The sequence below is a fragment of the Prionailurus bengalensis genome, chromosome E3 (assembly GCF_016509475.1).
Source record: "Prionailurus bengalensis isolate Pbe53 chromosome E3, Fcat_Pben_1.1_paternal_pri, whole genome shotgun sequence".
NCBI classification, from domain to species: domain Eukaryota; kingdom Metazoa; phylum Chordata; class Mammalia; order Carnivora; family Felidae; genus Prionailurus; species Prionailurus bengalensis.
The window spans coordinates 10,622,073-10,645,868 of NC_057357.1; the positions used below are offsets into that span (position 1 = coordinate 10,622,073).

At 45.5% G+C, this 23,796-nt stretch overlaps 1 protein-coding gene across 1 annotated transcript; it reads right to left on the bottom strand.

Annotated features, from left to right (window-relative positions):
* Positions 1–1,583: 1,583 nt before the first annotated feature.
* On the bottom strand, positions 1,584–19,081 carry BCL7B (BAF chromatin remodeling complex subunit BCL7B). The gene is made up of 6 exons (XM_043559849.1): positions 18,805–19,081; positions 15,370–15,445; positions 5,957–6,053; positions 3,589–3,759; positions 2,924–3,003; positions 1,584–2,659 (listed from the first exon to the last, which is right to left on the bottom strand). Exons 1-6 carry the CDS (start codon positions 18,894–18,896, stop codon positions 2,567–2,569), a joined length of 609 nt encoding a protein of 202 aa, XP_043415784.1. The 5' UTR covers positions 18,897–19,081; the 3' UTR covers positions 1,584–2,566.
* Between the last annotated feature and the right edge of the window lie 4,715 nt (positions 19,082–23,796).

Below are 23,796 nucleotides of genomic sequence, written 5' to 3' on the forward strand. Positions count from 1 at the left end.
GTGAGTAACTTGTGGTCATTGCTTGATGTTTCCTCATCTCTTTTTCTTCTCCAACCCTTACCCCATCAACATTCTGGGACAGTGGTGGAGACTGCTAGCCTGATACCTTAGAGTATCAGTGAAGTGGTGCTAAGGTGATGTCAACAAAAGAAGAGAATGGTTTCCATCTCACCTTTTCCATTATCCCACATGTTCCTTCGTGGACTCCACTCCACACCTGCTACAGTATGCTCTAGAAGGTTCTATGCAAAGATCTATTCCCTAGCCAGGCTGTCTCCTGAGGGATAGGATTCCTGGCTTCCCGTGTTCCCAGTTCTAGCACTCGGTCACAGAGTAACTGCAAATGCCAACTGCTATCTCCTGTTAGTTTTCTCTCCTGCTTTCCTCGTGTGCCACTTGATTTCAGTAATTGTCATTTACAGAAATGATTTAACTCTTTTTCAAATCTTATTGGTCATTTTTTATGATCTCAGTACACTTTTAATAACTTCCTTTGTTTAAACACATTAAACTATACTTTAAAAAAATTTTATGTTTATTTTTGAGAGAGAGAGAGATGCAAAGTATGAACGGGGGAGGGTAGAGAGAGGGAGATACAGAATCCAAAGCAGGCGCCAGGCTCTGAGCTGTCAGCACAGAGCCCAATGTGGGGCTCGAACTCACAAACCACAAAATCGTGACCTAAGCAGAAGTCAGACGCTTAACCAACTGAGCCACCCAGGTGCCCCTAGAATATACTTCTCTTATGTACCACTTACAATTCCCTCTCTGTGACATTCATTTGACAACTTAATAGTACATATTTCTTTTCTTTTTAAGTAAACTGTACCCTCAACAAGGGGTTCAAATTCACAATCCCAACATCAAGAGTTGCATGCTCTCCCAACTGAGCCCAGTTGGGAAAAAGAGAAAAAAGAGAGTAGGGATGACAAAACAGGGCAGCAAAACTTGGGATGCTGGTCTCATCCATGATACCTGGAAGCCCCTGAGATCAGACGAATTACTTTAGGGAATACTGAAATGAAATTCTTGAACATACAGAATGTAGAATTCTTTTCCACTGTGACATGACTTTATTGGTCTCCTTAGGAATCAAGAGCGCAAAAAGGAACTGGACGGAAAGCAGATTGTGACTGCCAGAGCCTTGGGGGAGTGGCAAACACGGAGCACCTGCTTAACGGGTCCAAGGTCATGAAAAGGTTTGGAGAAAGCTAGCAATGGCCACACAGTGTTGTGAATGCACTTATTACCACTAAGCGGTACCCTTTTAAATGGTTAAAATGGTAAATTTGATGTTGTATGCACTTTACCATACTCTAAAAAAGTAAAAATGAAAGAAAAAAAACCACTCATGAATGCCTCCTAAAGACCTGGAGCCATGGCAAACATACGCTGGTTGCATTCAGTGTGCAGAGGGACGGAAGTGTAAATCAGACTACATGACAACTTCAAGAGGGATCTCCAAATCGCTTCTATCAGAAAGCTCCTCTGTGGGAGTAAGACAATTGGCAGGCACTCAGCCACCACCCCACGAGGCCCTGCCCCCACAACCTTCAAGAAAGAAGCACTCAAATACCAACAAGACGTATTTCAAATAGTTTAATTTTAAAAATATTCTATTCAGTGCTAAAATATGTCTTCACTCACTGTTGCCCATTTCCATTTTCTTAAACTTTTTTGAACAAAAAATAAAATCACAAAGTTCAATTAAACATGCAGATTTCAAAGAAGAGGGAACTTTCTAGAAAGTCTGAGCTGAAGGAGTACTGTGGGGGATGGGTACTGTTGGCAGAACCTCAAATCCTTGCTGGGGCAGAGTCTGTGGCAAGAGGCAGGGGATGCTGGAATGAAACATACAGGTGAGACCAGGGAAAGCTGTGTGTGTATGTGTGAATGTGTGTCTGCGTGTGTCTGCGTGTGTGTGTGTGTTGGGGAAAGGGGGTGGTTGCAGCAGGGGACAAAGGACTGTCAGCAGCTGGAGAGCCCATGAGAGGCAGGATAACCTCAGGAATGGGCAGAAGTGTCAGGACAGAAATCTATACAGACTTTTCCGCCCTCGTGCACAGCCTTCCCTTCCCTCCAAAGTCTCTACCAGGCCTTCTCCAACAGCAGCTTACAGGCCCCTAGCCTGATAGGAAAGTCCATGAATCTACAGTCTCCATTCAAGTTCAAGTAACCCTGGGCACTCTCTTCTCTAGAGGGTGCCTTCCACATCTCCTTCCACATCTTCCTGTAGAAGAGCCAGCGGCTCAGTCCAGAGGTTCTGGAGCAGAGACTGCTACCTGGAGGTGACAGATGAACCTTGGGATGGCTGACGCCCCAGCCTACTTGGGGTGCAAAAAGAACATGAGCGCTCCTCTTCTCAGGAGCAAGCAAACACAGGTGCCAGGGACGGGAAGATGATGCTATCACCCCAAGTCCTATGTCACCCTTCCAGCCCAGAAGGCTCCTATGTGCAAGCTCTGGAGCCCAGTGCTTGCCCTTACCCCAGCAACAAAGCACGGCCAGAACCAGAATGCAATAAATAGAGGCAGGGGGCCAGGAGGCGAAGGGCGCCAGGATGGTGCTAGCTTTCTGATGCTGTCTGCGGCACTGCGGGTTGGTCCACACAGAAGCGTTTCAGGGGTGGGGCACCTGAGTCTTCCTCTTCCTCAGCAATCTAGGAGCAGTCAGAGCATGAAATTATAGGACCATCCCTCTGTACCAGAACCTCCCCATCCACCCTAATTACAGCCCAGAAGCCCACCCCCAACCTTCTTGCAGATAAACAAACCTCTTCCCCTACCTTATAACCTGGAGACACCAGCTTCCCTTGCTGCCTCCCCACCCTGGTCATAGCACATCTGATGCTGTCAGCTCCAGTTCGCATCAACAGAGTCCGGACTTGTTTTTAGAAATGGGGAAACCCAAAGTGGCTCCTTACCTGTGTCTCTAGTGGAACTGGTTCTTCCTTCGTGAGGGTGGGAGGTTCATCAGCAACTTCTGAAGCGGGCAGGGAGGGCTCTGAAAAAGCAGCAATGTCAGTATAACTGCAGGGCCTCCTGAGACAGGAGACTCCTGTGGAATCTCCCTCAAGCTGGGGGAGCTTCCCTAAGAGCTATGTGGAGGCACCTTGGGGAAGAGCAACACTGGCCAGAGAATCAATATATGTCATCAGAAGAAATTTACAGGATATAATGCAAAGAGCATAATCTCTGAAGTCAGAAGGAATGAAATTGGAGACATCCGGTTCCACCAGTTGCTAGCTATGTGATCTCAGACAAGCAGTTTACCCTTTCTAGGATTCTACTTTGTCATCTGTACATGGTAGAGATGACAGCTGCTATCTCATAGGGTCTTTGAGAAAATTATACCAAGTATCAAACATGAAAAGTGCCTTACACAGAGCCTGGCACTCAATTGTGTTGCTTGTTTTCTTCTTTCATTCTGTGAGAGGGGAAAACACAACCCTTCCCCAAAACAGCTCAAACATTGACAAATGGCTCAAGGCTGCCAGGTCCATCTTCTCTAACCTCTTCCTCTAAAGAACAGAAACATCAAGAGCACAGGCCCTTCCAAGATGCTCATCCTGGGCCAACTGCGACTCACCCTCGAGGATCTCCTGGCCCAGAGTAGGGGGCTGGGAGTCATCTGTGCGGAAGTCAGAGGTGTGTGCTGGGCTCAGGGACTCACTCTGCTGGGGGCTGGGGCTTGAGTTGGTGCTGCTGTCCACCTTGAGTTGATAGACGTCAGACACAGAACTCTGGTTGCTGTTTTCATCTGAAAACCAAACATGACAAAGGCAACAGCTGAGAGTAGTCATTTTTCTTGAGAGTAACGGTACAAGAGCCAAGAGCCTGGCGTCTCCTTAGACAGCCATGGGCACGACCAAACACAATGATCGCTGCTGCAGATGCCCCCAGAACCGAAGGCAAACAAACAAAGGTAGGGCAAATTATCCACAGTCTAAGAGAGTTCATTTAAACATTTTCTGTTTCACCACATATATTCTCAGCGCCAGATGCAGCCAAAATCTTTAAGTTCATGCAACATTTACATTTCAGGAAGGTCAGGGTATACTTAGTAATCCCTTCTTTCTTACTCACCAAGTATAGTTTGGACCGGGTATTTTCTCACTGTCCAGTGGAAAGGAGTGATGTAGCTGTGCCTCTCAACCTTTCTCACAACACGAGAGGTGTAGGAAATGCTAAAATCTGCCTGGCATTCTCGGCTATCTCAAGGAGCGTGGTGGTATCTACAGGCGGTCACTCGGGCCCTTCAGTGGCCCAGGCTCTACTTGGCCACCTCAAGGACCAAGAAATTCCCATCTGGCATAGTCTGTCTGAAGGCTTAAAATCACCACCTAAGTTAAAAACTAAGGAGTCAAAAGCTCCTTCCTTTCCCTCCCCTCCAGCAGCTGGTCACCAAATCTGGTCCAGCCTACCGCTCTGACATCAGTGGTGTTCATTCCTTCCTCTCCTGCCACCTTAGTTCAGGCCTCCTTGTCTCTGGCTTGGCCTCCTGCAACAGGCGCTGACTGCCCTTCCTTCAGTCTCCCGTACTCCAGCCCACACTTCACGCCGTTGCCAGAGGGATCACTCTAAATCCTTCAGCGGTTCTCTGCTCCACAAAGGATACAATTCAAACTCCAGGGCTACCCTGGGCAGGCACAGATAGCCCTATCACAACTTACAAAATCTTTTCTGACCTACAGGCTTACTGACGACTGTTCCTCCACACAGCAGGCTTCCACACTGCGGCCTCGGCTCCAGCGAAGCGGACTAATCTAAGGCCTGCTTCAAGCACAGGTGTCGGGTATGACCTGCTCTTTCTGGTCTTCTTGGAAAGTCCCGATACATGCCACCAATCGGCTCGAGCACCACTTCCTCCGTGTCCCAGGTTCCTCTGGGTGACCACCCTATTATGCTCCTGTTGTACCCTGTGCACACCTACATTTACTATTTTACACACCAATTTCCATTGTGCTCTGTGCAAGCAGGCTCGGGGGCTTACTTGTCCTGTCCTTGGATCTCCAGTGCAGTACCCGGTACCTGGCACACAGCAGGAGTTCAGTAAATGTTCACTGAATGAAAAGGATGCGATGTAGGCCAGATTGAGGAAACGGAGCCTCGGATGTCTCCCAGAGCTTTGTGATTATTGGCCACCCCGCACATAACTAGAAAACCGTTCCCTCGTATTCTCCTTCCTCCACCATGCTCACTGAGCTCGGGTGGCTAGGGGAGATAGGGAGAGGATCCCTGCACACTCCCAGCCTCGTTCCAAGCCCTTTCTAGTCTTTACTCCTACAAAGACCACGATCTTCTATGCTAAAACAGAAGCAACATTCTATTGTAAAAAGAATAAAGCTCTGTCACTTTTGAGCTTAGGCAAACACCTCTTCTCAGAGTATCGGCTTCCTTCAATAGGGATGATGATAACCGCTTACTTTAGGTCACAGGCCGAGGGGAAGAACAGAAATGAGAAGCTCAGTGCTTCTGAACAGCAGCCACCACACAGGTGTGAAGGCATACTGCGACCACAGTGCTGACACAGGCGGGACACTTACTGCAGGCTGGTTCCAGAGGAGGAACTTTGGTGACAGTGGATGGGAGAGGCCCTGGCTTTGGGTGGCCTCATCTAAGGCACTGTCATCCTAAAACATACAGTCTAAAGAAAAGAGCTTCTCATCCAGAGAACCAGAACCTGACACGAAGCCTGTCACTTACTAGTTATGTACCTCGAGATATGGAACTTCATCTCTCTGAGCCTCGGTTTCCCTACATGGAAAATGAAGCTGCTATCATCTACTTTGCAGGGTTGCTGTGAGGCTTAAATTAAAAGACTTGATGTAAAGTGCCAGCAAGATACCAACAAAACAGCAGGCACTGAAGTGACACGCAAAGCTATTCTTCTCATTATTAATGGGTTCATCTAAGTGCTGCTTTTCCTGCAAGGAAGACATACGGATGCAACTCACCCTGGAATTCAAGAAGGAGAGAGGAATTGGCTGAAGCATCAGAGGGAAAGCCATTAGGTTCCCGGGCTGCTGAACTGTTCGATTTTGACTTTTCTTTCTAGAAAAGGAAAAAAAGAGGAATATGACACAGCCAAGTGGGAGACCCACAGAGAGGGAGAAGGGTGCTAGTAAGACACCACAGAGGTCTCGATTACGACTGAACAGGAATAATGACAACAGTTTGAGAATCCAGGACCCAAGGAATAACAGAATCCTGGACAAGGTGTCCCCAAGTCTCAGTGTCTCTATGCTGTAAAACGGACCCTTCCAGCACTAATATGACTCAAAAGTGAGAAACAGACACGTAGGCTTCCACTAGAGCTCCCTGCGGTTCTCTTCTGCTTCCTGCCCTGAGCGAATGCTCTATCCAACTTGTTCCCTGTGTGGATGGACAGGAAATACGGAGTACTGATTTGAGAAGGATTCTTGTTTGGGTAGCACAGCAGGAAAAAGTGAAAGAATGGACAAAGAAAGGAGTCGCTTTATATGTAATGCAAGCAGTGATGGGACAAAGGGGCCCCTCTAGTACGATTCCTGACAATCAACCCATCCACTCAAAATGATCACCCCATGTCTACCTCTGCCTAGAACATCATTTCCTTCGAGCAGGATGCAGGTTACACACATGGGTGACCACAGTGCGGAGGTAAGCACCAGTTGCAACACAGGAGCCCACAGGAAAGGAAATAATCCATGCGAACGTTTGCAAGTGAGAGCAGCCAAAGTTCAAATCTGGGTAATCTCAAATTTACTAATTTATACTTTTTATACAAGTCTATTTATTGCACATGCATTTAATATTTGGTAACAGCTCTCAATCCTCTCTCTGCAACGAGTCAACTGTACACACTCGTGCACATCTTTCCCTTCATTTTTTCCACATGCAGACATAATTTTAAGGCAATTACACTTTACATTTCACCACATGAACTACAGAAACACAATTTTTACTAGCTGCATTATATTCCATAAACCGTAATTCACTTAATCGCTTCTTACCTATTGGTAATTTTTTTATAAATGTTTGTTTATTTTGAGAGAGAGAGAGAGAGAAACAGAGAGAGAGAGAGAGAGAGACAGAGAGAAAATCCCAAGCAGGCTCCACGCTGTCAGCATGGAACCCGACTCAGGGCTTGATCTCACGAGCTGCAAAATCATGACCTGAGCTGAAATCAGGAGTCAAAATGCTTAACTGACTGAGCCACCCAGCTACCCCTCACCTATTGGCCATTTAGCTTTAACTTATTTCGGGTTGTTTTGTTTTGTTTTGTTTCGGTTTGTGTTTATTTAATGCCACTAGGAATAAAGCCACAATGCTCAACTTTCACTTCTTCTCTGGGTCATTTTATTTTGATAAATTCACACACAAAATATTCCTTCTAGATCAAAAAGTATAAACATATGATGTTTCTTGAAATACACTGTACCTCATGACTCTCTAAAAGGATCATAGCAATGTATCTGGTACAGATGCCAACATCTGGCTTCATCATTTTTTTCTGATCTCTCATTTGTTTTAATTTTAACGATTCTGTGTTCTGTAAGATACGTATTCAGTTTGAAAATTCTGAAAATACATAAAAAGGAAATCACCTGTACAACCAGACAACCTATCTATATATTTGTATGAAGATGGATCATGATATAATATTGCAACCTATTTCCCTCCCCCAATTATCTGTATTAAAAACATTTTCCAGGGCACATGGCTGGCTCAGTCAGTGGAGCGTGCGACTGACTCTTGCTCTTGAGGTTCTAAGTTTGAGCCCCATGCTGAATGCAGAGAGGACTTAAAAATAAAATCGTTAAGGGGCGCCTGGGTGGCTCAGTCAGTTAAGGGTCCAACTTCTGCTCAAGTCATGATCTCACGGTTTGTGGGTCTGAGTCCCGCATTGGGCTCTGTGCTGACAGCTCAGAGCCTGGAGCCTGCTTCAGATTCTGTGTCTCCCTCTCTCTCTGCCCCTCCCCCACTCACATGCCCGCCCTCCCCCCCCAATAAATAAAAACATCAAAAAATTTTTTTTTAATCTTTAAAAAATGTTTTCCCCTGTCACTTGAATACTCTTCTAGAACATCTTTTATAATGGTTACAAAGCTTTACAAGATAACAGGTGCATGATAACTTAATGAATTCTCCACAATACAATCTATTTTGTTTGCAATTCTTAAACACTCTGAACCATATTATAATGCTCAACAATGTAGATGTACCTTGTACACATCATGATTATCTCCTGAAAATAAGTTCCTAGAGATAAAACTTCTAGATCAAAGGGATAAACATTTTGAAAACGATCCCCCCTCCACTGTACTGAGGTATAACTGACAACTAAACTGGTAAGGTATTTACAGTGCACACTGGGGACATGCCAGGCCATACACTGTGGAAGGGCTCCCGCCATCCAGTTCATTAGCACCGCCATCACTGAAAACTTTTCAATGTACATGTGAGAGCAGCCTAACCTGTGTAAAGTTTGTACCAATCTACCCTCGTCAACGGTGTCTCACTCCCTTGGATCTTTCCCACTTTCTCTTCACCAATTTGATCATCGTCTCCTATTTTGCCTAATGTAGCAGATATATACTAGTACCTTAGAAGATGGCACACCACTGTGAACCACTGGAGGACAGATAAACTGATGGACCTCAGCAAACACTGCGAGAAGCCCTTGGGAGACACAAAGGGAACCAGGTCCTAGGCAGGGAGAATGTGTTGTTGTTGTTTTAAATGTTTATTAATTAATTCATCTATTTAGAGAGAGAGAGCCTAACAGACTAAGACACCCAGGTGCCCCTGGCAGGCGGAATCTGAATTAGGAAATATGTGAGAAATGCATTGGGGCAGGGAAGGGGTTTCTACCAGTGCACCCCCCTCTCCACATACCCAAGAGATTTAACTGTCTGACCTTCGACCCCCAGTGGGTAATGGCACCACTAGAGCCAGGGCTGGATGAAAAATAAAGGGTGGCTCCAGAGCTCCCCTAACTTTCACCCAGCAGCTCTCTGGGGCTGGCAATGACAAGGAAGGCTGGCGGCTCCCAGATAAAGTGGCATCTGGAAGACTGGTACTAGGGACTTCCCTGGGAGGCAGGGGAAGAGGGACAGGGGATAAGGGAAAGGCTGAATCCCAAGGCTCACACAATGGCCTAAATTCACTCAGAGGAAGGAAAACCAGAGCCTGGGCTTACATCCTCCCTCAGTTACATACTTCTAGCCATGGCAGCTCAGAGTCCCCCGGGAATAAAAACTGAGTGCACAGAAGAAACTAACCAGACTCCGGAGGAAACAAGCACCAGGAAAGACAAGAAACAGAACAAGCTATACCGGAAGAAGGACACTAACAGGACACGAGAATTTCAATAAAACACTGTAGGTCTCCTCAGAAAGAAGAGGATACTGGAAATTTGTTCTGAAGAACCACCAACTTGAGGAAATTTGGTGTGAATGATGTAATTGTAATAACAGGACAAACATACAAAAAATAAGCAAGGATACAGAAAATTTGGGTAACATAATAAATGCTTGTTTATTGTTTAATTTCGTACCTAGAGAGTATATTTGTTTTAATCACAAGTGAATGGTCCAAAAATCAATCACGTACTAGACCAGATAAAAAAAAGTCCCGATAATCCCAAAGAACGAATATCCTACCAATTCAATACAATCAGAACACCACTTTTAAAAAGACAGCTAAAAAATAATCCCACACAGGGGCACCTGTGTGGCTCAGTCGGTTGAGCGTCTGACTTTGGCTCAGGTCATGATCTCACAGTTGGGGAGTTTGAGCCCCGTTTCGGGCTCTGTGCTGATGGCTCAAAGCCTGGGGCCTGCTTTGGATTCTGTGTCTCCCTCTCTCTCTGCTCTTCCCCCACTCATGTTCTGTCTCTCTCTCCTTCAGAAATAAATAAACATTAAAAAAAATTCTTTTTTAAATCTCACATCTAGAAATTAAAAATCATTGTATTAAACTTTGGATTGGGGCGCCTGGGTGGCTCAGTCAGTTAAGGGTCCAACTTCGGTTCAGGTTGCGATCTCATGGTTTGTGAGTTTGAGCCCCACTTCAGGCTCTGTGCTGACAGCTCAGAACCTGGAGCGTGCTTCGGATTCTGTGTCTCCCTCTCTCTCTCTGCCCCTCTGCTGCTTGTGCTCTCCCTCAAAAATAAATAACCATTAAAAAAATAATCAAAATAAAACAAACTTTGGATTAAAGAGGGAAACTAAAGAGGAATTTATAAAAAACTTAAAACAATTACACTATCGATGACATTTTGATATGCATATATGTCAAAATTTGGGAGACAACTAATGTGAAAAAAAAATTTGTTTTCAGTAATCTCTATGCCCAAGGTGGGGCTCAAACTCACAAGATCAAGAGTCGCATGCTCCACCGACTGAGCCAGCTAGACATCCCTAAAGTGAAATGTATTTTTTTAAAAGAAAACAAAACTGGAAAAAAAAGTGCTAAGTTTAATACAAGGAGCTAGAAAAAGTACAACAGAGTAAACCCAATAAAACATAAAAGGAAAGAACAATGGCAACAACTAACGAAATAGAGAACAAAGCAAACAAAAGATGAACAAAAATTACGAGATTTTTTTGATAAAGATTTTAGGGGAGACAATAAACTCGATCATATTATGGAAATATGAATATTATGAATAACTACATACCAATACATTTGAAAACTCTGATCAGTGTTCTTCAGCAGGGGTGTTGCTGGCATTTGAACAGGGCCAATTAATTCTTTATTATACAAGACTGAGTCATGAACTGCCAAAAGGTTAGCATTACTGGCCAACAGGGAAGTGCCCTGCCTCATTTCTACACACTTCTGGGGAAATGAAGAAAGGCGGAGGACCTAGCACTGCACTCTCCTAAAGAACCAATTTCTGGGAAATACATAAAATGCAAAATAAATGCCAAAAAAAGAGAAAATCTAAATACACCAATCACCATTAAAGCCACCATAACAATCATCCCTCAACCAAAAGCCCAGAAAGTACTAAAAGTGAGTTCTACCAAACTTAATTTTGTTCTAGAAATCAAAAGAGAGGGGCAATTGCCTAATTTGTTTTAGGAGGCTAATGTAATCTTAATGCCATAACAAGGTAAGGATAATATATTAAAAGAAAATTATAAACCAATTTCACTTATGACCCAGATGCAAGTACCTCAAATGAAGTATCTTAAATGTGAACTGAACACCAGCTTATATGTGGGGAAGCGTATCCAAGTAGAATTTCTCTTTGGCATGTAAGAGTGTAAAAGGGTCAACATCAGAAATTTTATTAATTCACCATACTAATACATTAAAGATTAGAGGAGGCAAATCACATGAACATTTCAGTAAACTCAGGAAAAGCAGCTGGATCAAGTCTAACATCTATTCATAATTTTTAATAAATCTTAGAATGGGGCGCCTGGGTGGCGCAGTCGGTTAAGCGTCCGACTTCAGCCAGGTCACGATCTCGTGGTCCGGGAGTTCGAGCCCCGCGTCAGGCTCTGGGCTGATGGCTCAGAGCCTGGAGCCTGTTTCCGATTCTGTGTCTCCCTCTCTCTCTGCCCCTCCCCCGTTCATGCTCTGTCTCTCTCTGTCCCAAAAATAAATAAACGTTGAAAAAAAAAATTAAAAGAAAATAAATCTTAGAAACCTAAAAAGAGAAGGGAGTATTTATTTTATTATTATTATCGTTAATATTTCAGAGGTAGCACACACTAGCGCAAGAGAGGGGCTGAGAGAGAGGGAGAGAGAGAATCCCAAGCAGATTCCATGCTCAGCGCTGAGCCCGATGTGGGCTTGATCCCATGACCCTGGGATCATGACCTGAGCCGAAATCAAGAGTGGGATGCTCAACCAACTGAGCCATCCAGGCACCCTGGGAAGTTTTATTTTGATAAAGGCTATCTTCCCAATAAACCTACAGCAAGAGAGAAAACTCGCCCTACTTAATATTAATAAATACTAAAAACTGATGGTAAATAAAAATCATTCCAGTGCAGGAGGAGATAAAATTACAACAAAACAGAATGGAGAGATGAAAAACAGATCTAGATATGAATATGGCACACAACACAGATGACATCCCAAGTCAGCAGAGAAAGAATAGACTGTTTAGTAAACAGTATTAGGTGAAAAAGCTCTCTGTATGAAGGAAAATTAAAATTAGATCCATATCTCCATCATTAAAAAACAACAATGGGGCGCCTGGGTGGCGCAGTCGGTTAAGCGTCCGACTTCAGCCAGGTCATGATCTCGCGGTCTGTGAGTTCGAGCCCCGCGTCAGGCTCTGGGCTGATGGCTCAGAGCCTGGAGCCTGTTTCTGATTCTGTGTTTCCCTCTCTCTCTGCCCCTCCCCCGTTCATGCTCTGTCTCTCTCTGTCCCAAAAATAAATGTTGAAAAAAAAAATTAAAAAACAAACAAACAAACAAAAAAAACAACAATAGCCAAAAACCTAACAGGACCAACTCTTGATTTTGGCTCAGGTCACGATCTAACAGTTCATGAGTCTGAGCTCTGCGTCAGGCTATACACTGACAGTGCGGAGCCTGCTTGTGATTCTCTCTGTCCCTCTCTCTCTGCCCCTCCCTGGCTCACACTGTCTCTGTCTCTCTCAAAATAAATAAATAAACCTAAGAAAAAAACCAAAACCTAACAGAAGATGGGAGATGTTCTTTATGACCATGCAGTGGAGAATAATTTTCAAACAAGATTCAAAAAGCAAAACCCATATGAAAAAATTTGTTTGACACAAAATTAAAGGGCATTATTGACAAAGTTCTCAGACAGGTGACATGTCAGACAGATGCCTGCAATGTACAAAAGTGACCAGAGTTTTCTATAGCTACGGTATCAATGAATCCATGCAAATCAGAAAAGACAGGAAACCCAATACAAAAAATGCAAAAGAAATCAGAGAAGAGGTATTTAAATGGATAAAAGGAAGTATGAATGGAAACCTGAAGAGAGACAATTATCAACCTCCTGAGTAATCAGAGAAATGCAAAATAAACAAAGAGCTTGAAGACTGGCAGGACTGGTTATATCAAATGCCATGAAGTTGTGGCAGTGTGAGCCCCCGGGGACCCCTGGGGAAGTGTACTAACTACGCTGGTGCAGCCCTTCTTGGGAGAGATTGGGCAGCAGTCAGTAAAAACAATTCGTGTGCACGCCCCGGGACAGCAATCCCACTCCTGGGCATCTAACCCACGAGTCCTCCAGAAGAATGGGACGGTTTAGGGGATGTCATCTGTGCTACCAAAAAGCTAGAGCTTTTGGTAGAAAGTACAGAAACAGACCCATATTTGGACACTTGAAATACGACAAAGGTGGTTCTACAGAGCAGGAGGAAAAGAACAATCTTTTCAATAACTGGTGCTGGGACAAATGCGCATCCACGTGGAAAAAAATGAAATCAGGCCCTTACTTCAAAATACACAGAAATCAGTGCCAGGTGTGTTATAAATGGGAACTGAATAATGAACTTTTAGAAGACTATACGGAGATGATCTTTGTGGCCTCAAAGAAGGAAAAGGTAATTATTAAAAAAAAGATTAATTAATTCGTCTACATTAAAATTCAAAACTTTCAGGGGCCTGGCTGGCTCAGTCAGGATAGCATGTGACTCTTCATCTCAGGGTCGTGAGTTCAAGCCCCACCGTGGGTATAGAGATTACTTAAACATAACACCTTTAAAAAAAAATTTTTTTTTAAGTTATGTACTCAAGGCAGCCTAAAGAGAGTGCAAAGACAAGCCATGGAATGGAAAAAGGTATGAAGAGTATACAATCGATGAAGGCTTTGTGTCCAGAATATAGAAAATTCCTGTAAGTCACAAGGAAAAAAACAATCAAAGAGACTTAAAGAGCCACTTTCTGAAACAGGAAATCCAAAAGGTTCAGTCCTAAACATTAAAAACATGTTCAAACTCATTAGTTATTACATAAGTAGTCACCAAACTAAAATCACAACTTATCTTTACATATAAGTAACAATACAACTGTTGAGGATTTCGTGCAATGAGAACTCTATTCCTGGTGGGAATGTAAATTGGTACAACCACTCTGAGAAACAGTTTAGCATTAGCTACTCTAGGTCAACATATGTACACTCTAAGACCCAGCAATTCCACTCATAAGAATATCTCCTAGGAAAACCCATGCACAGGCTGACCCATATACTGAGTAAGAATGTTCACAGGAGCATTGTTTCTATTACCCCAAACGGGGAACAACCCAAAAAGCCATCTACAGGAGGATCAGAGAGGTAAATCAGGGCACGAGGCCTATAATAAAATTCCAAACAGCAATGAAAAGGGACAAATGCTCCAAAGATAACATGAGTGAATGTTACCAACCTAACGCCGAGCACAAAAAGCAAGACACAGGAAAACAGATACTTCATGATGCTGTTTATATAAACTTAAAAATGTTTACAAAGGACTAGAGAAGTGGTAAGAAAAGCAAAAGTAGGAAAGAGAATTCTAGCGGGGGAGGGGACACCATCAAGAGTCAAACACAGGCCTCTGGGGAAGTTGGCAATGCTCTGTTTGTTGACCTGGGTGGTTTTTACAAGGGTACTATTTTTATGTTTTTTCATTATACTGACCGTACATTTATGTTTTATATACTGTCTGTATGTGTTTGATATTTGAGCTTTTTAAAAACAATTAGAGAAGAAAAGTTGGAGGCAATCTACACGTTTGTCACTCAGGGAAAGTAGATAAATGTGGTCATTGCATATAAGAAAATACAATGCAAGATTCAAAGTTAATAATTCTATTCACAGCTACAGAAAGCACAGTGCTCTATAAATTTTAAAATATGAACATGATACAATGCTGTGTATTTTTCAAGAATACACAGCTATCCACATAAACCCATGGAAGAGGAATTTAAAAAGTATATGTATATATATATATTTAAAACACATATAACGTACTATAATGGACAGCTATTTGGCTAAGAGCAAGAGTCAGCAAACTTCTTACAAGGCCATGTAAGAAATACTTTAGACTTCGCAGGCTTTTAGGTCCTATGGCAATTACTCAACTCTGCCATTTGAACTCAAAAGCGGCCACAGACAATAAGGAAATCAATAGGCATGGCTGTGTACTAATTAAACTATACTATCACAGGGAGCAGGCTGAGGGTGTGGTTCATCGAGCCTTGAAAAAGAGGAATGGGTTAAGGAAAGGAAATAAAAGGGGGTAAAGAAAGAGAGACTTTCCATGGATCAACCACAGAGGGTGCCCCTGACGTACTTGCAGCTCAATTCTGGGGAAATAAATTCCTTTATAATTAAGAGACAATCAAGGAAAGAAAAGAAGGAAGTAAATGGTACCTTTTTGTTGTTTTGATTTTCTTCCACACTTACCTCCTTGCTGTCTGTTACAGGAACCCATTTAAATATCCTAAGGGATGTGTCACCCACAGTCACCCACTTTTTCTCCCTGAAAGAAAGACACTTCTTAAAACCAATAAATAATGACACAGATTTTCTGTTCATAATGTGATTTTATACTTCTCAGCAACTTATTCCTTCAATCTTTTACAAATAACTTTTTTTAATGTTTATTTAATTTTGAGGGGGGGGGTGGATCTGAAGCAGGCTCCACGCTGACAGCAGAGCATGACAAAGAGCTCAGACTCACCAACCGGGATATCAGAACCTCAGCCCAAGTCAGATGCTTAACTGACTGAGCCACCCAGATGCCCTCCCACCAATTTTTAAATTTATTTTAGTAACCTCTGCACCCAACATGGGGCTCAAACTCATGACCCTGACATCAAGAGTCACATGCTCTTCCAACTGAGCCAGCCAGGCACCCCACATTCCTTCAATCTTAAATGCCTTCCAAACTTCCTCTCCATCAAATTACACTTTACCTTTTGATGCAAAATCAACCCTTCCAAAAAGACGTCTCTATCAAATTCCTTTGGGTCCAAACCCTCTACTTGCCTTTCCTCATGTGCAGTGTACCAGAGCCCTTCTTATCTCACTGACTACACCAAGTACTGGCACATTTTCACACTCTGGTAGCTACCTGGCATTACTTCTTTATTTTCCAAAAATTAATTCAATTCCACTGATGTTTACAAAGCCCTATTATACAAGACCCTGCAGAAGACAAAGGATGTGTTAAGATATGGTCCTGACCTCAGGAGCACAAAGGAATAAAAAGTCAAGTAAGGAAATCAGTGTAACACATGAAGGTGATAAGGAAGTTGAGAAGGCTGCAAGACAGTTAAGATGAGGACATCCCCTGGCAAGGAGAACTCCTAGGACCCCTGTGGAACTCTAGGTTGAAACACAATTCTGTTTAAAAATAATCACAGGAACAGAACAGAATGCTTCCAAGTCTTACACTGGTTTCTGAAAGAGGTGAAGACTAAGCCACAAAAAGACTGCTTTAAGGTTTTATCTTACAAAGGAAGTTACTTAAAAAATGAGTTTTCCCCCCATTCTTGAATAAGGACGAGATTATGGACAAGCAGAGTTGGGGAGCCTGAAGTATGACTTCTGAAAATTTCAAGTCCAAATGTGAGGTTACAAAAAAAGCAAAAAAAGTAACTGTTGTGCCTGCTGATACTGAGAATGCTGTTCAGCAAATAGAAGAATGAACTACATACTTAAGACACTGAAATTAATTCCTATACAGAGCACTCCACTTTCTCATTTATTCAATAAATATTTGCTACACATGACCCTGTGCTAGACCCTGGGCACACGGGGAGCAAGATATACGGTCCCTAGCCTCACAGAGCCTCCATTTCAATTGGAAACAGACACCAAACAACTCATTTCACAGTCGCTTAATCATTAGGCTTAACCACATCAAATTTCCACTTGTGTTAAGTTGAAAAGTCAAATATAGGAAATATCTTACAATTCAACCTAATACAATTGAGGAAAGTACTATGAAAGGGACCTGATTTAGATTGGGGATTTTGAAAGGTGTCCCTTGAGAAAGCAATTTAAAAAAAAATTTTTTTTAATGTTTATTTTTGAAAGAGAGAGACAGAGTGTGAGTAGGGGAGGGGCAGAGACAGGGGGAGACACAGAATCCAAAGAGGGCTCTAGGCTCTGAGCTGTCAGCACAGAGCCTGACAAGGGGCTTGAACCCATGAGCCATGAGATCATGACCTGAGCCGAAGCCAGATGCTTAACTGACTGAGCCACCCAGGTGCCCCGAGAAAGCAATTTTTGAGCAGATCTAGTAGTTAACTAGGCAAGGAGGAAGAGAGGGTAGAGAAGGATGCCTGGCAGGACATGGCTCCAGCTGAAAGATGGCCATCAACCCCCAGGAAAAGAGGGCAGTTTGAACCAGGTGGGTAAGGTAGGAAGGATCATCTTTGATCTTTGGTCTTTAACCTAAGAGCAAGAAGGGTTCACTGAAGCGTTGTTTCTTAAGCGGGGGAGTGCTATGATAATATTTACACTGGAAAGAAAGTGAAATCACTCTGACTGCAATGTGATGAATGGACTGAGTAATGAGGAAGAGTTGAAGCAAGGAGACCATAGAAGCTAAGAGTTCCAGGTGAGAGGATGGTCATCTGGCCTAAACTGCAGGTAGGAACAGAAACAGCCAGAAGACAAAGATGTGCCGATTCTTAGGTTTCACCAAAAAACCCTAGGATTAGATTTGGAGGGGAAAAGAAATCATTGTTTAACTAGTATGTATGCGTCCCAACTACAATAAAGTCTTTACATATAAAGAGATAAGGAACTTAAACTTGAGTAGAAATGAATAAACACGCAAAAGAAAAAAAAATTCCAAGGTAACAACGCCTCTACAAGGGGGTGGGGGACGAAAGGCTGGAAGTCTCCCGCTGAGGGAGTTAACCCCTACCTTGGGCTTTAAAACTATTACTAGTTGTCAGCTAGAGAAAAGGGCTCATGAACTTGGTGCAACAGTTGTCTGTTAAAGTTTAATGTGAAAATGCATCAAAGTTCCTACTACAAAATAGGCGGTTTGGTGTGCTTGAGTGCTCGGTTGAGCCACCGACTGTTGATTTCGGATCAGATCATGATCCCCCTGTCTGGCTCTGCGCTGAGTGTGGAGACTGCTTGGAATTCTGTCTACCCCTCTGTCCTTCTCCCCCAGTGGCTAGCTCTCTCTAAAAAAAACCAAAAAACAAAAAAACAAAATAGGCGGTCAACCGGCTCTGCAATGAACATTACACCAGCCGTTTCCAAATAAGGGTGGGGTCTCAACTGCTTAACCAACAAGCTGGCAGCACCAAGAAAAAAACGCCTACCCAGTTGGCTGCGTGTGGACCGGTATCAGGAGAAAGAGAGGGAGTTTGATTCCGACGACCACGCCTGTTCTCGTGACAGGCAGGTTCAGCGTGAGCTCTCACCAAACTTACAGCGAGTTACTACGTAGAGCGCTCGGTCTGGCCGGCGGGGACCCCCCCCCCCCCCCAGGGATTGTTAGAGATATTATTTGGGGCAGTTAAGAACGCAAAAAGGCTCCTGAAGCAGGCGGGCGCAGGGACAGAACCGCGGAGCCCGGCGTCCAAAAGCGGTCCCGCGGCCCCAGCGCGGCCGGAAGTCGGCAGACCCTCTGGGAGACGCGCGACCCTTGGGCAGGTGGGCGGGCCTCGTGAGCCGGGCGACCCGCTGATTGGTGGCAGCCGCGCGCCCTCTGACCTCACGCCGACGCGAGCTGCACCCTCCTCCCGCCTTCTCCCGCTCCCCCCTCCCCCCAAGCGCCTGTCGGTCGGCTCCCACCCAGCCAGCTAGTACCGCGCTCCTCTGGGCCAGGGCCGGCGACTACCACCGGCACTCTCTGCCCCAGCCCCTCACCATTTCCGCACTTTCTCGATGGCCGCCATCACCTTCTTGATGTCGTCCTTGGCCCGACTGCGGGTCTCGGCCCGGACCGACCGGCCCGACATGGCGGCAGCGGGAGCGGCGGGGGCTGGGGCACTGCTCCCAAGACACGGGGAATCGCGCGCCTCACGCGCCGCCGCCCGCCCGCCGCAGCAGCGTCACAGCGGCAGTCTCCCCCTCCGTGCGCGCGTGCGCGAGGAAGCGCGCGCACCCACCCGCCTCTTGGGGCTCAAGGCCTCAGCGCGCCTGCGCGCCCCGCCCCGGGCGTCCCTCCCTAGGCGCCCCGGGAGTCCCCTCGGCTTGGGCCCCCAAGCAGGCCGGGGTGCGCGGCGGCCAGGCGGCACGTGCTGTTGGCAAGGCGAGGTGCGAGGCGCTACCGGTGGGGGTCCCTGGCTCTCAAGTGGTTTGGATGTCGGCATCTTTGTCCTCTGGCCCGGGTTGCTGCCATTACCTATGCTTTATGCACTTGACCCTGACGGGTGCGGGGTCCTGTTACCTCTCCAGTGCCCTGGCTTTCCAGTTATACTGCGGTGCTCTAACCACAGAATTTCACACCTTTCTTCAGGATGCCTTCTGACTTTTGCACACACCTGTTCCCTACTTGGAAGTTTCTCATTGCTTTACCTGATTAACTGACTACTTGTTTAACCTCCAGCTCAAACTCAGGGAAACCTTCCCCGATATTCTCGGGTTTCACCTAGCATGCCACATCACTGCCTTATTTAATTCTGCAATCATTAACTGAATGGTGCCTGCCTTGTACAGGGCTCTGTGCTCAATGCAGAGAACGAAAATCTGGGGTTTTGCCTTCAAAGAGCTTCCAGTTTAGAAAAACCCGTAGACCGGAAAGCAGTCATTTCAAATGTCATTTTATAAATGATAGGCTTAAGGAAGTTCAAGATGCTATAACAGCCCTAATCTACAGGAAGGGTGTCCAGAGGCTTCTGGGAAAATATAACCTTGAAGCTGACCTCTGAAAATAGGGTACATGCAATTGCTCCGAGGCCTGTGTCCACAGACATTGTAGAACATGTTCAATAAGTGTTCGGGTGAATGTTTAGTTTTGAGTATAGCTCCCTTGCTCTCCCTACCCCACCCCCCAACAGGGATTTATTGATGCCTGCAGTATTAATGGGAGGGTCCTATAGTAGCTGCCTCAGGAGACAGGAAGGAAGCAGGTGACAGTTTGCGTTGATTGGTTGGTAGTGGCTACTTCTCTCACCGCTAAAGAAACTTCCTTCTGTGTGCCCCAGGGAAATGCCTCGCTAACCCTGAACTTGACACAGCCTATGTTCAGCCTTTCATGATCAACTAACATCATGGCTTGATAAGCATATGCTGTCTTGCTAATGAGAAGCCCACGAATAACGGCTGCCTGACTGAGGAGTGGAAGAGCTAAAGCAGCATGTGAAGGGAAGGGATGATTCTAGAACTAGTGGAATGAAAGGTGACACATCTGTTTCTCAAGCCCAAATGATCCAAAATAATTCAATGTAAGTGCTGCCTGAGCACCTGTCATATGCCCTATGGCATATAGGACACTGTGATGCCAAGATGAGTAAGACACACTCCCTGCCCTTGAGGTGAGGATAAGGAAAGCAGTAAGAAAATAAAACAAGGCAGAGCATGGCAAGTGCCGTGAAAGAGGCCAGCTGCCTAGAATTCTCCAATCCCATTCGGAGGTCCCCCTAGTCTAAACACACAGCTCAACTCCTGACAGTCATGTCTAACTTCTCTCTCACCCTTGTCCAAGTCCTGGCCAGTCTTCCAGCTGACGTTTCTCACCTATTGCTTCTCTCCACTCCAAGGCTGCTACTCAGCAGCTCTAGCCTTCTGTGCCCATCTCTCCTGCAGCCCGCCCTGCCAGTCAGCCACCTTCCTCAGGCCATCCCCTGCTCTGAAGACCCAGTGGGCTCCCTTTTCCTGCCCACATTTGTGCACCTAGCCCTACATTCCCCCACCTCATCTCCACTGGGACTCTTCCTGCATAAGACAATGATTAAAGTGAGTACCTACCAACTACTCCCCACAGGCCACACAAATGCCCTCTGTTGACATCCTTTTCTAAAAAAAAAAAAAAAAAAAAAAAAAAAAATCACACATTGACATTTTTTAGGTGCAAGCCCTGTGCCAGCTGCTGAGGAGGATGCAGAGATGAGTCAGCCCAGACCTCTGCTTTGGGCAACTTGCATTCAAGACGGTGACTTCCTCTCTCAGAGTAAAAGCCACTACGGTGGCCTGCAATGCCCCGTCTGTCCCCAGACCTCCTCTCACTAACTCTCTGACTTCCTCTCCTATAACTCTACCCTTTGCTGTCTCTGCTCCAACGACACTGGCCTTCTTTGCTCATCTGAAAACATCCAGCAAAGTTCCTGCCTCAGGGCCTTTGCACTGCAGGTCCCTTTACCTGAAACACCCATACCATATATATTTCATGGCTCATTCTCCCACATCCTTCAGTTCTTTACTCAAATGTTATCTTCTCAATGCAGCCTTTCTTAGCCACCTGTGGAAGAATGCAGTATCCATCCCCCTGGCACACTCTGTATCCCCCTTCCACAACTGATTTTTCTCCAGAGCATGCATCACCACCTGAAACACTGTTTTACTTGTCTATCTTGCTTATTATCTATCCTTCCTTTCAGTAGTTCTGTGAGGGTAGCAACATGGTCTGTTTTGTTATGTTCACTGATTACCCTAGTAGCATCTAAAACAAGAGACTGAGGGCACTTGGCTGACTCAGTCAGTACGGCATGCGAGTCTTGATCTTGGGGTCATGAGTTCGAGCCCCATGTTGGGTGTAGAGATTACTTAAAAATAAAATCTTTTTTTTTTTTAAATAAAATAAAATGAAACAGAGCCTGGGACTCAGTAGGTGCTCATTACATATTTGTTGAATGAATACCCCACCTCAATGCATCCTCTTCCATGAAGCCTTCCCCAGGTCACTCTGAGTAGGAGGAAGGATGCTTCCCTTCCCTGAATCCCCACAGGACCCTGAATACAGTCTGCATTACACTCAGCAGCAGGGATTTCCAGGACAGGCAAGAGAAGCCACCCTGAGGACCACAGGACACTGTGTGTACGTCATCCCTCATATGTTCCCAAAGATCCTATGCTTAACCATAATTTGAAGTTCTTGTTCATTTGGTCTTTATTTACTTTTTAAACACTTATTCATTTTTGAGAGACAGGGAGCAAGAGAAAGAGAGAGAGCAGGGGAGGGGCAGAGAGAGAGAGGTAGACACAGAATCCGAAGCAGGCTCCAGGCTCTGAGCTGTCAGCACAGTCTGACACGGGACTCGAACTCATGAACCGTGAGATCATGACCTGAACCGAAGTCAGATGCTTAGCTGACTGAGCCACCCAGGTGCCCCTCATTTGCTCTTTATTATCTGCTATCCCCTGGAGCATCAGCCCTGGGAGGGTGGGGACCCCGTGCTCAAGTCCACCATTACATCCCTAATGCCTAGCACGACACTTACGACAGGAGAGGTACTTACTAAAGAGTGATGGAGAATGAATGAATGAATGAATGAATGAATGAATGCATGCCATTCTTTCCCAGCAGACTCTCTTCAGGGCCCACCATCCACCGTGTTCTCCCTCTCTGCCCTGTCCACGTGACCTGTAGAGCACCCCACTTTCCCTGTCAGAGTGACATAGCCCCACCACAGCACTCAGGCTCCCTCAACCAGCACACGTACCTACGGCCCAGCACACTCGCGACGACTGTGGCTCTTCTAAAATCCTTTCTGTGGCTCCCCATTGCCTCGGTGCAAACTTACACTGTGGCATTACTCAGGCCCCCCGATATGACCTTGGTCACAGGGAAACAAGAATGCTAGGAGAGAGAAGCTGGGGTCAGAATCCCAGCTCAGCCACACACTTGTGTCATGGCTTTGCCATAGTCACCTAATCACTCTGAATCCCAGTTTCGTCTGGGTTTTTGTTTTACTTTTCTGTGAAGTGAGTTCGCTAACGACAGCTCTGTACCTCATAGGGTTGTACTGAGGATCTGGTGAGGTGGGAGAGTGGATGAACTTGGGAAAGTACAAAGTGCCTTGCAGGCAGAAATGCTTTTCAGTTTCCAGTGCCACTGCTCTGCCTGTACTTAGTTCCAGCTAAACAAGACGTGTTCCCCGTTCCCTGCACAGACGTCGCACATTCCCAGCTCTGTGAGATGACTCACACTGCCTCTCTCTCTGAGAGAGAGGCCGCTCTCTCTCTCTCTCTGAACCTGCTTACCGCCCTCCTTTTGAAATGCCCACCTCTCAAGACTCACCTCCTCCACTGCGGTCCTCGAAGCATGTAATCCCACCCTTGCTCGGACCCCCAGGGCACTGGGTTCACCTCTGTCGGCGCCCTCCTTTTATTTTACCTTCTGGAAAGCTGAGATCCTCACCAGGCTGCTTCAGTGGAGGACAGGGCCCGAGGAACCTGGTGATGCCCATGGTTCCAGCCTAGAACCCTGAGTGCCCATCTCCCATGCTGGTATCTGCGAGAATCTGTTTGAAGACAGGCCTCGAGGAGGAAGAGCCTGAACTATGCTGGAGTTCTTCTCCCTTCCCTCCATCTTGGGTTGTGTTACAAGCCCTGTTGAGAGAGAAGACAGAGGACCAGGATCAGGGTGGTCTTTCTGTGAAAGGCACTTTGCAGCTGTACTCCCCTACAAGGCCACAGAGGCCCAAGAACCAGGCCTGAGGCATAAGGGAAACCTACGAGTGCTTGTGAAGGACTCCCCATGCCTTTGTAAGCTAGGACAGTGAACTGGAATTCCTTGAGAGGTTGTATGGGCTAAACATGGAAGGTTCAAGAAGGACTTTAAAATATTCACAGGCGGTGGGTCCCTCATGCATTGCTAATGAGCAGTGCCAGGAAGTGAGAAACAAGAGTACAGCCAGCAGTGAGGAGCTTCGCACCGTGGGAGCGCTCTCCTTTCTCTCTCCCGGCCATCCTGGTGGC

Bases quoted from the DNA above. Each gene is read 5' to 3' on its own strand.
- BCL7B (XM_043559849.1), bottom strand. From the start codon at position 18,896: ATGTCGGGCCGGTCGGTCCGGGCCGAGACCCGCAGTCGGGCCAAGGAC. The intron at 3,760-5,956 runs GTGAGTTGCATC...TTTGGTTTTCAG, and splicing joins TCTCCTTCTTGAATTCCAGG to ATGAAAACAGCAACCAGAGT. The intron at 3,004-3,588 runs GTGAGTCGCAGT...CTGCTTTTTCAG, and splicing joins GGGCCAGGAGATCCTCGAGG to AGCCCTCCCTGCCCGCTTCA.